Consider the following 13851-nt stretch of genomic DNA (forward strand, 5'->3'; position numbering starts at 1 on the left):
CTAAGGTTTCTGTCACGGCTCGGGCGCATGCCAATATGCACTCGCCCCGGAGCATGCCAGGCATGCGTCTGTCCTGCTGCAGCCGGCAGCTGCAATCAATCACCAGCAACTAACGATCATAGGTCCTGCCAACTAAAGCCGGTGTAGACCTGTGTTTCGGGCCAGAACGTAATTATCTGTTCCAGGAGCGCACCAGGCGCGTGTCAATCCTGCTGCAGCCGGCAGTTGCAATCAATCACCAGCAACCAACGCACCTGTGGTTGATCAGAGGTCCTGCCTTCTTAAGCCTGTGCAGACCTGCGTTTCAGGCCAGAACGTAACCATCCGTTCGCGTATAAGATGCGATCATCTTTATGCAATCATGCTCTTTGCTCTCTGTGTTTTCTGCCCCGTGTTTGATTAGTCCCGTGTCTTCCTTGTCATCCTTCCAGCAGTCTGCTTTCGTTCCTTGTGACACATCTCGTCTTTTCCTCCACGTTCCTTCTGCTTCCCTGACTCTTGGATCAAATTAGAGCCTGCCTTTCCCATCCGGGACTTTTTGCTTCTCAATCAACAGTACGGTAACACTCAACAGCTAATACCCACACAGCCTCACACCATACACTCTTGAATGTAGTCACACTACATTCTCTATTTTAAATATATATTGTTTGGTTATTATATATATTGTGAATATATAGCTGAGATAGGCTCCAGGACCCGCCGCAACCCTAAAAGGGATAAGCGGTAGAAAATAGATGGATGGAAATACATAGCAGTACTGTGCCCTCTTGTGGTCTGTGCCGTCTACTCCCTCTGTAAACACACCAGTTTCAGCATGGAGGAGAAATAAATATTAAACCCTGTCTTCACTGCGGCCAAACGTTTGTGCGCATTTCAGATTCTACAATTTCCCGGGTAAGAAGTATGGAGGGTAATTTGTGTCTTTATTAGAATTTTATTTATTTATTTATTTATTTTTTTTACTGAATTTATGTAACTGCCTGGTTTGCATTTGAATTGTGTGCAATGAATTGAACTGAAATTCTGTGCAAAAAATATTGAGAACGACCCATGTCCGGGAACTACAAACGTGGTTCTGAGACCGATTGATTGCTTCAGTCTTAATTCACTGGAAGTTCATCTTGTGTTTTAAATCCAAGAATATTTCTTCACTGACTTGTTCTGCATTTTACTTTTATTACCGCCAAATAGGCAGGACAAAGGTGAGCATTTATCCAAATATAATAATGGTAAAAATAACTGGCATTATAATTTAGTTTGGTATAGTGGTTTTTGGTGTTAGGCCTTGGTTTCCTAATTTTTGGTTTCGGACACTAATTTTTATTTCTATGCATAGTAACGTTGTCCAGATGCCAATATTTTGGTACCCATAACGGTACTAAAATTATTTAGAAACTTTTTGGTACTTTTCGATACTTTTCTAAATAAAGGGGACTACAACAAAGTGCGCTATTGGCTTTATTCTAACAAAAAATCTTAGGGTACATTAAACATGTTTCTAATTGCAAGTTTGTGGGCATGAAATAGTGAACATACATGGCAACTTGTCTTTTAGAAGTAAGTCAACATACAATGGCTCCTAATTTAGTCTGCTGACATATGCAGTAACATATTGTGTCGTTGGGAACCAATACTTTTTAGAGGAGGTATAGTACCGAATATGACTCATTAGCATTGCCGTACTTTTCTAATACCGGTATATTGTACTACTAATACCGGTGTACCATGCAACCCTAATGCCTACCTATTTTATATCGCCCTTGTGTTGGATCTGAAGTGGACATAATGTTGTTGTCAGTCCAATCATCCAAATCCAATCTATTATATTAATTGCATGTCCTACAGTAGGAAAGATATTCATATGGTCCCATTCCTGGGTGGATCTCGTGCGAGAGGAAAAGTGAGGTTAATCATTTTGCAATGCAGTCTACTGAAAGTGATGGAAAGTGCCACTCTCCATAGGAACCAAAGCTGTGGTCAAAGTTTGAATTGTCATAAAACACATTTTAAGATACCGTATTTCCTTGAATTGCCGCAGGGTATATAGTATGCGCCTGCCTTGAATTACTGCCGGGTCAAACTCGCTTCGCAAAATAATTAGCGCATGCTTAGTATTACTGCCTGGTCAAACTTGTGACGTCACGAGTGACACTTCCCCTGTCATCATTTTCAAAATGGAGGAGGCTGATTTCAATACCGGTAATTTGAAATCGCATAAAGGGAAGAAGATTAAGAGCTCTTCAGTAGGATTTAAGGTCCAAGCTTACATCACACTCAAATTTTTACTGCAAGCCTTTGGTAAGTGCCGGAGTGAGAAGAAGTTTTAAATTAATTAGCACATGCTTAATTTTACCGAATGCCTTTGGTAAGCGCAGGAGTGAGAAGAAGTTTTAAATTAATTAGCACATGCATACTTTTACCACATACATTTGGTAAGCGCATGAGTGGAAGATGTTTTAAATTGATTAGCACATGCTTAATTTTACCGCATGCCTTTGGTAAGCGCAGGAGTGAGAAAAGGTTTTAAATGAATTAGCGCATATTTACTTTTATCGCATGCCTTTGGTAAGCGCAGGAGTGAGAAGAGGTTTTGAATTAATTAGCACATGCATACTTTTACTGCATGCATTTGGTAAGCGCATGAGTGGAAGATGTTTTAAATTGATTAGCACATGCTTAATTTTACCGCATGCCTTTGGTAAGCGCAGGAGTGAGAAAAGGTTTTAAATTAATTAGCGCATATTTACTTTTACCGCATGCCTTTGGTAAGCGCAGGAGTGAGAAGAGGTTTTGAATTAATTAGCGCATGCTTAATTTTACTGCATGCCTTTGGTAAGTGCCGGAGTGAGAAGAGGTTTTAAATTAATTAGCGCATGTTTACTTTTACCGCATGCCTTTGGTAAGCGCAGGAGTGAGAAGAGGTTTTAAATTAATTAGCACATGCTTAATTTTACCGCATGCCTTTGGTAAGCGCAGGAGTGAGAAGAGGTTTTAAATAAATTAGCGCATGCTTCATTTTACCGCAAGTCTTTGGTAAGCGCAGGAGTGAGAAGAGGTTCTAAATTAATCAGTGCATGCTTGATTTTACCGCATGCCTTTGGTAAGTCCCGGAGTGAGAATAGGTTTTGAATTAATCAGCGCATGATTAATTTTACCGCATGCCTTTGGTAAGTCCCGGAGTGAGAATAGGTTTTAAATTAATCAGCGCATGCTTAATTTTACCGCATGCCTTTGGTAGGCGCAGGATTGAGAAGAGGTTTTGAATTAATTAGCGCATGCTTACTTTTACCGCATGCCTTTGATAAGCGCAGGAGTGAGAAGAGGTTTTGAATTAATTAGCGCATGCTTACTTTTACCGCATGCCTTTGGTAAGCGCATGAGTGAGAAGAGGTTTTAAATTAATTAGCGCCCCAGTGGCAATTCAAGGAAATACGGTATTCAACACTGTACTGCCATCTGGTGGCTGAAGTGGGTAGTGCAGCCCCACAATTCGTCACGTTTCATGCGTCAGGTAAACCACAACAAACGGGGCTGTTTAATCCCCTTCTCATTGCAAGTATGTAAGCGATATCCCTACCTGAACATGTGACGTTTGCCTCATCCTCGTTATCACCACAGTCATTTTTGCCATCGCAAAGCCACCTTTTTGGAATGCAGCGGTTGTTTTTGCATTTGAAGTGATCCGTTGAACACGAGTGATTGTCTGCAAAATAGAAGACAAGGCCCGACACACGCGACAAATGGTGAAAAATAAGGAACGGGAAGACAGATAATAATACAAATCAATATCGTGTCGGAAGCGTTATGCCTTCCGACAGCCTCCGTGAAGAGATCATTTATGGTATCCGTGTGACAAATTGCAGCCATACATCACACACATATATGCGAGCGACTGACCATGTGAGTCGGGCTTTCCCACAAGTGCTTTGAGTGGGGGCGTGCGGTGGAAATCAAGGAGTTGTGGTTAGGTCGATTTATAGTAAATGCTTGATTTATAGTAAATGACATTACACTTGAGTAGTTATGACATGCATGTAAGTGAACCTAAAGACACCAATTTAGCCGTGCTCACAGCATACGTGGCTCTCCTCGTCGCTGCCATCCAGGCAGTCGTCGTCTCCATCGCACTTCCACCGAGCTTGAATGCAGCGTTGGTTCCGGCACTGAAACTCCTCACTTTTACATCGCCGAGGTTCTGAACCGCTGCTGGAGATTTCTGGGAAAAAACAACGGTGCAGCAAAATTAACCGGCTCATTTCTAAGAAGGATTGGTTTTAGTGGACATTATTGGCAAAGCTTTAATGATATGACAACACACGTATAATAGTGGCATAACCTCATTCTTAACCACTGGGATTTGAATGAATTATACGAAAACCCAATGGGGATGTTTTTTTTTTTTTCTCCTGCACTGGAAGAGATGCAGATTAGTTGGTCTTCTCCCCGTAGTGTGGAGGGATTACAGAGCACTGGGAAAAGATGATTTTAAGCCTCTTGCTTTGTCTGATTCATTATATCCTCCTACCTGCACAGGTGACATTGTTCTTCTCCAGAACCTGGTTGTCAGCGCAGGCACACACTCTGCCTCCTGGGATGGCAAGGCAGAGGGTACCACAGCCGCCATAATTCAAACTGCATGCATTGTCACCTGGAAAGAAAAAAAAAAAAAAAAAGGACCTAAATAAGTTGCACTCATTTAAAGCTTTTCCAAAGCCCACCTTACATTCTGCACCGTGTTGTTTTGTCGATTTGACTTCATATTTATGTCAATTCTGTGAAAATGAAAGATTGTTTTGATAACTCTTTAATATCCTGCTAGTTAGGTGCCGTAGGATCAAAATGATGACAGCTATTTTTCGAGAAGAGGCATTTTAAATTAATTTGAAAAGGGGGGGGGGCATATTCACCAGGACAGGGGTAGGGAACCTATGGCTCTAGACCCAGATGTGGATCTTTTGATGACTGCACCTGGCTCTCAGATACATCTTAGCTGACAATGCTTAATACTATAAGTAATGAATAATTCCACTGGTAATCACAGTGTTAAAAATAGTGAAGTGAAGTGAATTATATTTATATAGCGCTTTTCTCGAGTGACTCAAAGCTCTTCACATAGTGAAACCCAATATCTAAGTTACATTTAAACCAGTGTGAGTGGCACTGGGAGCAGGCCGGTAAAGTGTATTTTGCCCGAGGACACAACGGCAGTGACTAGGATGGCTGAAGAGGGAATCGGACCAGGAACCCTCAAGTTGCTGGCACGGCCAATCTACCAACCGGGCAATGCCGCCCCCCACATTCTAAAACAATCCACAGAAAAAGGCCTGGGAATTATACTTTAATGCGGATATACAAACCCCGTTTCCATATGAGTTGGTAAATTGTGTTAGATGTAAATATAAACGGAATACAAGAATTTGCAAATCATTTTCAACCCATATTCAGTTGAATATGCTAAAAAGACAACATAATTGATGTTCAAACTGATAAAAGTGTTTTTTTTTTTCAAATAATCCCTAATTTTAGAATTTGATGCCAGCAACACGTGACAAAGAAGTTGGGAAAGGTGGCAATAAATACTGATAAAGTTGAGGAATGCTCATAAAACACTTATTTGGAACATCCTACAGGTGTGCAGGCTAATTGGGAACAGGTGGGTGCCATGATTGGGTATAAAAACAGCTTCCCATAAAAACGCTCAGTCTTTCACAAGAAAGGACGTGGCGAGGTACACCGCTTTGTCCACAACTGCGTGAGCAAATAGTCAAACAGTTTAAGAACAACATTTCTCAAAGACCAATTGCAAGAAATTTATGGATTTCAACATCTATGGTCCATAATATCATCAAAAGGTTCAGAGAATCTGGAGAAATCACACAACGTAAGCGGCATGGCCAGAAACCAACATTGAATGACCGTGACCTTCGATCCCTCAGATGGCACTCTATCAAAAACCGACATCAATCTCTAAAGGATATCACCACATGGGCTCAGGAACACTTCAGAAAAGCACTGTCACTAAATACAGTTTCTCGCTACATCTTTAAGTGCAAGTTAAAGCTCTACTATGCAAAGCGAAAGCCATTTATCAAAAACATCCAGAAATGCCGCCGGCTTCTCTCGGCCCGAGATCATCTAAGATGGACTGATGCAAAGTGGAAAAGTGTTCTGTGGTCTGACGAGTCCACATTTAAATTTTTGGGGGAAATATTCGACATCGTGTTATCCGGACCAAATGGGAAGCGAACAATCCAGACTGTAATCGATGTAAAGTTCAAAATCCAGCATCTGTGATGGTATGGGGGTGCATTGGTATCTTACACATCTCTGAAGGCACCATTATTGCTAAAAGGTACACACAGGTTTTGGAACAACATATGCTGCCATCTAAGCGCCGTCTTTTTCATGGACGCCCCTGCTTATTTCAGCAAGACAATGCCAAGCCACATTCAGCACGTGTTAATACAGCGTGGCTTCGTAAAAAAAAGAGTGTGGGTACTTTCCTTGCCTGCCTGCAGTTCAGACCTGTCTCCCATCGAAAATGTGTGGCGCATTATGAAGCGTAAAATTCGACAGCGGAGACCCCGGACTGTTGAACGACTGAAACTCTACATAAAACAAGAATGGGAAAGAATTCCACTTTCAAAGCTTCAACAATTAGTTTCATCAGTTCCCAAACGTTTATTGAGTGTTGTTTAAAAAAAAGGTGATGTAACTCAGTGGTGAACATGCCCTTTCCCAACTACTTTGGCACGTGTTGCAGCCATGAGATTCTAAGTTAATCATTATTTGCAAAAAAAAAAAGTTTATGAGTTTGAACATCAAATATCTTGTCTTTGTAGTGCATTCAATTGAATATGGGTTGAAAATGATTTGCAAATCATTGTATTCCGTTTATATTTACATCTAACACAATTTCCCAACTCATATGGAAACAGGGTTTACATTCGCATTGCACTAATTTAGCGAACGAAACAGCGGGAAAAAATGAACAAGGAACTAAAACAATTTAGAAAAAAATCACTGAACATGTCAATATGACTGGAAATAATTATTATGACCGTTAAAGCATTGTTCTCTATCAGACACGTTTTAAAAAGGAACAAGTATTGTTAGAAAAGTAAAAACACCACCTTGCAACAGCACATCTTGGATAACAGGCGCAAGATGTCGCCTGTTAAAATAACGTTCAAAATATAAAACATTCTTAAGCATTTTAATCCATCCATCCATCCGTTTCCCACCGCACCTGTTCAAGAAGTCACATTAATGGTAAGAAGTAATTTATGTATTATTGGTTAGTGTCACGTCTATGGGATCATGTTTTGTTTTAGTCATGTTGGGTTTTGTTTTTGGACACTCAGTTCCTGTTCCTGCACTTCCTTGTTTGCTTTGTTACCATGCCAACTCATTAGTTTTCACCTTGTCCTCATGTCACGCCCCTGTCCTCATGACTCACACCTGTTTGCAATTATCATGTCTATTATTTAAACCGGAAGTGGCCCGGAAGTCAGCCTGGCCACTTTACCCTTACTATCCTTCATGCCATGCCATGCCATGCCTACTAATCACACTGCACATAGTTTCCCTCCTGCTCATGCCATGTGAGTTTTTGTTATTTTATGTCACAGTTGTTGAGTTTTGTTTTTTTGTCTATAGTCATGCCATAGTGCTAGTTTTGTTTTCTAGTCAAGTTTGTTCTCCGCCATTGTGCGCGCCTTTTTTTGCCTTTTTTTTTGTTATCGTATTAAAAATAAATATGTACTTACACTCATGCCTTGCTTGTGCCAACTTTCCTTTGCCTCGCAAAAACAATCCTTATTATACTCTAAAAATGTTGGTCTTACTTAAAAAATGCATGCATTTAGTTGTATTCAGTGTTAAAAATTATTATTTTTTTATGCCACAGTTGTTGAGTTTTGTTTTTTTGTCTATAGTCATGCCATAGTGCTAGTTTTGTTTTCTAGTCAAGTTTGTTCTCCGCCATTGTGCGCGCCTTTTGTTTGCCTTTTTTTTTGTTATAGTATTAAAAATAAATATGTACTTACACTCATGCCTTGCTCGTGCCAACTTTCCTTTGCGTCGCAAAAACAATCCTTATTATACTCTAAAAATGTTGGTCTTACTTAAAAAATGCATGCATTTAGTTGTATTCCGTGTTAAAAATTATTATTTTTTATGTCACAGTTGTTGAGTTTTGTTTTTTTGTCTGTAGTCATGCCACAGTGCTAGTTTTGTTTCCTAGTCAAGTTTGTTCTCCGCCATTGTGCGCGCCTTTTGTTTGCCTTTTTTTGTTATAGTATTAAAAATAAATATGTACTTACACTCATGTCTTGCTCGTGCCAACTTTCCTTTGCCTCGCAAAACTATCCTTAGTATACTCTAAAAATGTTGGTCTTACTTAAAAAATGCATGCATTTAGTTGTATTCAGTGTTAAAAAATTATTATATGGCTCTCACGGTAATACACTTTAAAATATTTTGCTTTCATGGCTCTTTCAGCCAAAAAGGTTCCCGATCCCTGCCATAGGATTTCCAACTTGTTTGCCATTGAACTAACACAGGAAAAACCCACGTCGGAGCCAATGAGATGATTCTCTTTAGTTAGAGATTAGTAAGACTCCATTAATTATTCTAATGGAACTGGACAGACAATTCATATAATTAGTGACATCAAAAGTGGAGATATGTTTTTGCACGGTGTGACGCAGACCGCATGCAGCAGCTTCCATCTGCATTATACAAGCGCGAGCCGTGTCTATGAATACAAAGCACTGGACTTGTTCAATAAATAAAAAAAAAACTGCCTGAAAAAAAGATAATACTATTATTCATATCAGTTTTACAGAGGAAGCATCATGGGTTTGTACACCAAGGTAAAATGTTTGAAGTCTAATGCCTGGTACAGCAGAACAAAAGAAATGCCTGCTGTGCGGACCACTTCCATTTTCTACTGCCAGCAAAATATCCGTTACCTTACCTATCTGCTCTTTTCAGCTTTTCTAACAGCATGAATCAATCATCATTTGCGGTAGAGAAAGGAAGCCTTGGCCAGCCTATATAACTTAACAGAGTGGAGGCTGGAGAGATTTCATAGTGTCTGTCGCTGCTATTTTATGTGCTGGCTCAGAATACCAAATTTGATTCTTGCATGCATGTATGTGGCATGTTTATTGGTGTATTATCATATGTAAAGTGCAGCCTTTTTAAACAACTGTGAGCAAGTAGTCAAAGCTTCGGTGAGAATATATATTAACTTTTGTTGCGCTTAAAAATATGCATTTGAACAACTTTATTGTTGATAATAGAGGTAATCTATTGGTTTTGTTCTTGATCAATAGCGCTTTTTCTATTGTTATTTGTATTGCTCCAGTTTTAGTGTAAAAATGCTCATTGTCATTACTATATTATATATTTCACTAACTGCTTATTTGCTGTCACTTTTACGATCATATTTGTACATATTATGTATGTGCTGGTGTTGTTCTATTGTTGTTGTTGTTATTGTTGTATTTGCTGTTTTTGTTTTTGTCTCTCTGTCCAATCCCCCTCTTATCCCCACAATTTCCCCCTCTGTCTTCCTTTTTTTCTCTTTCTATCCCCTCCTGCTCCAGCCCGGCTGCACCAAATGATAATATAAATACATTTAATAAAGTCACATTCAAATAAGACAACAAGCGAATTATCTTACACTTCTCTTTTGTAAAGTAAATCTGAACAGCCGATATGGGCATCAACTATATGGTTTGCCTGAGAAGCTGGACAGACCAAAAAAAAAAAAAAAAAAAAAAAAAAAAAAAAAATGCATATTCTAAATCATAATAATGTATTGCTGTCAGTAATATTTAGTCTTCTGCCAACAGCCAATATGTAAGATTGTGCAATTATACCTAATGCTATGGGCAACCCATGTAAGAGTATATACAGCAAAAAAGTATTTAGTCAGCCACCGATTGTGCAAGTTCTCCCACTTAAAATTATGACATATGTCTGTAATTTTCATCATAGGTACACTTCAACTGTGAGAGACAGAATGTGGAAAAAAATCCAGGAATTCACATTGTAGGAATTTTTAATTTTTTTTTTTGTAAATTATGGTGGAAAATAAGTATTTGGTCAACCATTCAAAGCTCTCACTGATGGAGGGATGTTTTGGCTCAAAATCTCACGATACATGGCCCAATTCATTCTTTCCTTAACACGGATCAATCGTCCTGTCCCCTTAGCAGAAAAACAGCCCCAAAGCATGATGTTTCCACCCCCATGCTTCACAGTAGGTATGGTGTTCTTGGGCTGCAACTCAGTATTCATCTTCCTCCAAACACGACGAGTTGATTTTATACCAAAAAGTTCTATTTTGGTTTCATCTGACCACATGACATTCTCCCAATCCTCTGCTGTATCATCCATGTATCCATTTTGGTATAAACTCAACTCGTCGTGTTTGGAGGAAGAAGAATACTGGGTTTTACGTAAGGTTTTCTGTAGGGAGTAAATGATGAAAAAAACACTTAATTGAACGGTTTAAAAGAGGAGAAAACAGGAAAAAAATTTAAGATTACATTTTGAAACATAGTGTATCTTCAATTTCGACTCTTTAAAATTCAAAATTCAACCGAAAAAAAGAAGAGAAAAACTAGCTAATTCGAATCTTTTTGAAAAAAATTTAAAAATAATTGATGTAGCATCATTAGTAATTTTTCTTGATTAAGATTAATTTTAGAATTTTGATGACATGTTTCAAATAGGTTAAATCCAATCTGCATTTTGTTAGAATATATAACACATTGGACCAAGCTATATGTCTAACTAAGACAAATCATTATTTCTTCTAGATTTTCCAGAACAAAAATTTTAAAAGAAATTCAAAATACTTTGAAATAAGATTTTAATTTGATTCTAAAGATTTTCTAGATTTTCCAGAATATTTTTTGGGAATTTTAATCATAAGTTTGAAGAGATATTTCACAAATTATTATTGTTCGTCGAAAAAACAGAAGCTAAAATGAAGAATTAAATTAAAATGTATTTATTATTCTTTATAATAAAAAAAATCATTTACTTGAACATTGATTTAAATTGTCAGGAAAGAAGAGGAAATAATTTAAAAGGTAAAAAGGTATATTTGTTTAAAAATCCTAAAATCATTTTTAAGGTTGTATTTTTTCTCAAAAATTGTCTTTCTGAAAGTTATAAGGAGCAAAGTAAAAAAATAAATGAATTTATTTAAACAAGTGAAGATCAAGTCTTTAAAAAATTTTCTTGGATTTTCAAATTCTATTTGAGTTTTGTCCCTCTTAGAATAAAAATGTCGAGCAAAGCGAGACCAGCATGCTAGTAAATAAATACAATTCAAAAAATAGAGGCAGCTCACTGGTAAGTGCTGCTATTTGAGCTATTTTTGGAACATGCCAGCAGGCAACTCATCTGGTCCTTACGGGCGACCTGGTGCCCGCGGGCACCGCGTTGGTGACCCATGCTATATATAGTCTAATATTTACGAAGCACTGGCCATAATTTATTTGAAAAACATCTCCTATATCATAAGAATGTTCCTCTATGCTTTATTTGGAAGAGTTTGCATTTAAATTGCCTGTCATAAGCGTCACAGCTGGTCGCGCACCTGATCCAACCCGGAATGAAGAGTAAAGAGAGAAAGTTCAACAGGAAGGCATTTCAAGTTCGTTAATGCATTTCTTGTCCAAACCAATTAACACTACCCTTATTTGAACCTACTACCGGCAGTAACGTCTAACTTTACACTGTGTGCGTCTTCCAATGTCCGTTAGGAAATCTCTGTGTGGTAAAATCCATGTGCATGTGTGTTTGTTCAGGCTTCTTTTCACTTTCCAAACACACGCATATTAGATTCATCCGACACTCTAAATCAGGGAACTCAGACATGCGGGCCAATTGCGGCCCGCAAGATGTTATTTTGCGGCCCCCACCTTAATATGAAAGTTTAATGTTAGCGCGGCCCGCGAGTTTTATATGAATGCCGCTTGACAGCGTTGTGTTATTTGGGTCCAAAATGGCTTTTTCAACATTCTGGGTTGCCTACCCCTGCATTAGTGGAAAAGCGGCAAATGAGTGAAAGCGACAGAGACGTTGCCATGGAAACGAGGGTTTTGTTATGTGCCTGGCTGCAGTCACACCGCAACACCTGTCGGTCAGTAATAAAAGTCCCCGATAACCTGGACCAATTGAAACCGTTATTAGTTTTTTTTATTGTTTAATTTGCATTTCCTCACACGGTGAACACTTCTATGTGACGCCGAATAACACTACGGGAGCCGTCACTTTTTTGTGCTCGCTATCCTGGTACTTTATCGGCTATTATCCGCCGACCGCGGTGTTGCTGTAGGGAGGAAAAGCGGAACGACACACATTGCGCAAAAAACATTATTTTCCGTGCGTCAGCTAAATACAAATAATATTCCACAACCCCAAACATGAGTTTTTCAAAGCATGCAGTTAAGAGAAGGGTTAGTGATGAGCAAAGACTATTCCTGGAAAAGTGATGCAATATTTCTTTGTTGAGCACAGGGGCACCCCGACGTGTCTTATTTGCACAAAAAACATTGCGGTGCACAAGGGATACAATTTGAAATATCATTATACAACTAGACATGCTGAGGAGTATGCAACATTTTTCTTGAAGCCCAGCCTCACCCGGACTCTGCAACCAGTGGCCCCCAGGTAAATTGAGTTTGAGACCCCTGCTCTAAAATGTCCATAGGTATGAATGTAAGAGTGAATTATTGTCTATATGCAATTGACCCTGCTAATTTTCATTAGCCTGTCAATGAGCTGGTCCATTGCACGTTAGCATTAAGCTAGCAGCATCAGAGGCAATCTTTTTAATGTATAATTGTATTGCTTTTTTCAGTTTATTCCATACTGCATTAATGATTTAATGTGATTCCGACATGTATTAGGTTAAAGGGCTACGGAAATGAGATTTTCTAATTCAAACGGGGATAGCAGGTCCATTCTATGTGTCATACTTGATCATTTCGCGATTTTGCCATATTTTTGATTAAAGGATTTAGTAGAGAACATCGACGATAAAGTTTGCAACTTTTGGTCGCTGATAAAAAAAGCCTTGCCTTTACCGGAAGTAGCAGACGATGACGTCACCGGTGTGAGGGCTCCTTACATCCTCACATTGTTTATCATGTGAGCCTCCAGCAGCAAGAGCTATTCGGACCGAGAAAGCGACAATTTCCCCATTGATTTGAGCGAGGATGAAAGATTTGTGGATGAGGAAATTTAGAGTGAAAGCCTAGAATTTTTTTTTTTTTTAAATAAACAGTAAAAAAATAAATTAAAAAAGGGCGAGGGCAAGTGAGAGCGATTCAGATGTTTTTAGACACATTTACTAGGATAATTGTGGGAAATTCCTTATCCGCCTATTGTGTTGGTAGTGTTTTAGTGATTTAAAGTACCTTAAAGTCGGAGGGGTGTAGCCACGGGTGTGTTGACGCCACAGTTTCTGAGAGAACTCACGGCAGCAGGAGGACGCTGGCTCCGCTGATCTCCGGTAAGAGGCGACTTATTTCCACAATTTTTTCACCGAAAACTACATGTCAACCGTTTGTCTTAATCCATGTTCGCTTGACCGCTCTGATCCGTAATAAAACTTCCCCTCCGGGAATTTTAAACAAGGAAACACTGTGTGTTTGTGTGGCTAAAGGCTAAAATCTTCCCACCTACAGTATATCTTTCTACTTTGACTTCTCCATTATTAATTGAACAAATTGCAAAAGATTCAGCAACACAGATGTCCAAAATACTGTGTAATTGCGCGATGAAAAGAGACGACTTTTAGCCGCAAGTGCTGCTGGG

At 38.9% G+C, this 13851-nt stretch overlaps 1 protein-coding gene across 6 annotated transcripts in view; it reads right to left on the reverse strand.

Moving 5' to 3' along the window:
* The window catches only part of lrp1bb (low density lipoprotein receptor-related protein 1Bb), a 993888-nt gene that overhangs the window by 444380 nt on the left and 535657 nt on the right, over positions 1-13851 (reverse strand). For all 6 annotated transcript variants that reach the window (XM_061918476.1, XM_061918478.1, XM_061918475.1 and 3 more), the window contains 3 exons: positions 4529-4651; positions 4076-4219; positions 3581-3706 (listed from right to left, as the gene is read on the reverse strand). In XM_061918476.1, the coding sequence (XP_061774460.1) occupies positions 3581-3706; positions 4076-4219; positions 4529-4651 (393 nt within the window). The remainder of the gene's footprint in view (positions 1-3580; positions 3707-4075; positions 4220-4528; positions 4652-13851) is intronic.

This window comes from Nerophis ophidion, linkage group LG13 (genome assembly GCF_033978795.1).
Source record: "Nerophis ophidion isolate RoL-2023_Sa linkage group LG13, RoL_Noph_v1.0, whole genome shotgun sequence".
Lineage (NCBI taxonomy): Eukaryota > Metazoa > Chordata > Actinopteri > Syngnathiformes > Syngnathidae > Nerophis > Nerophis ophidion.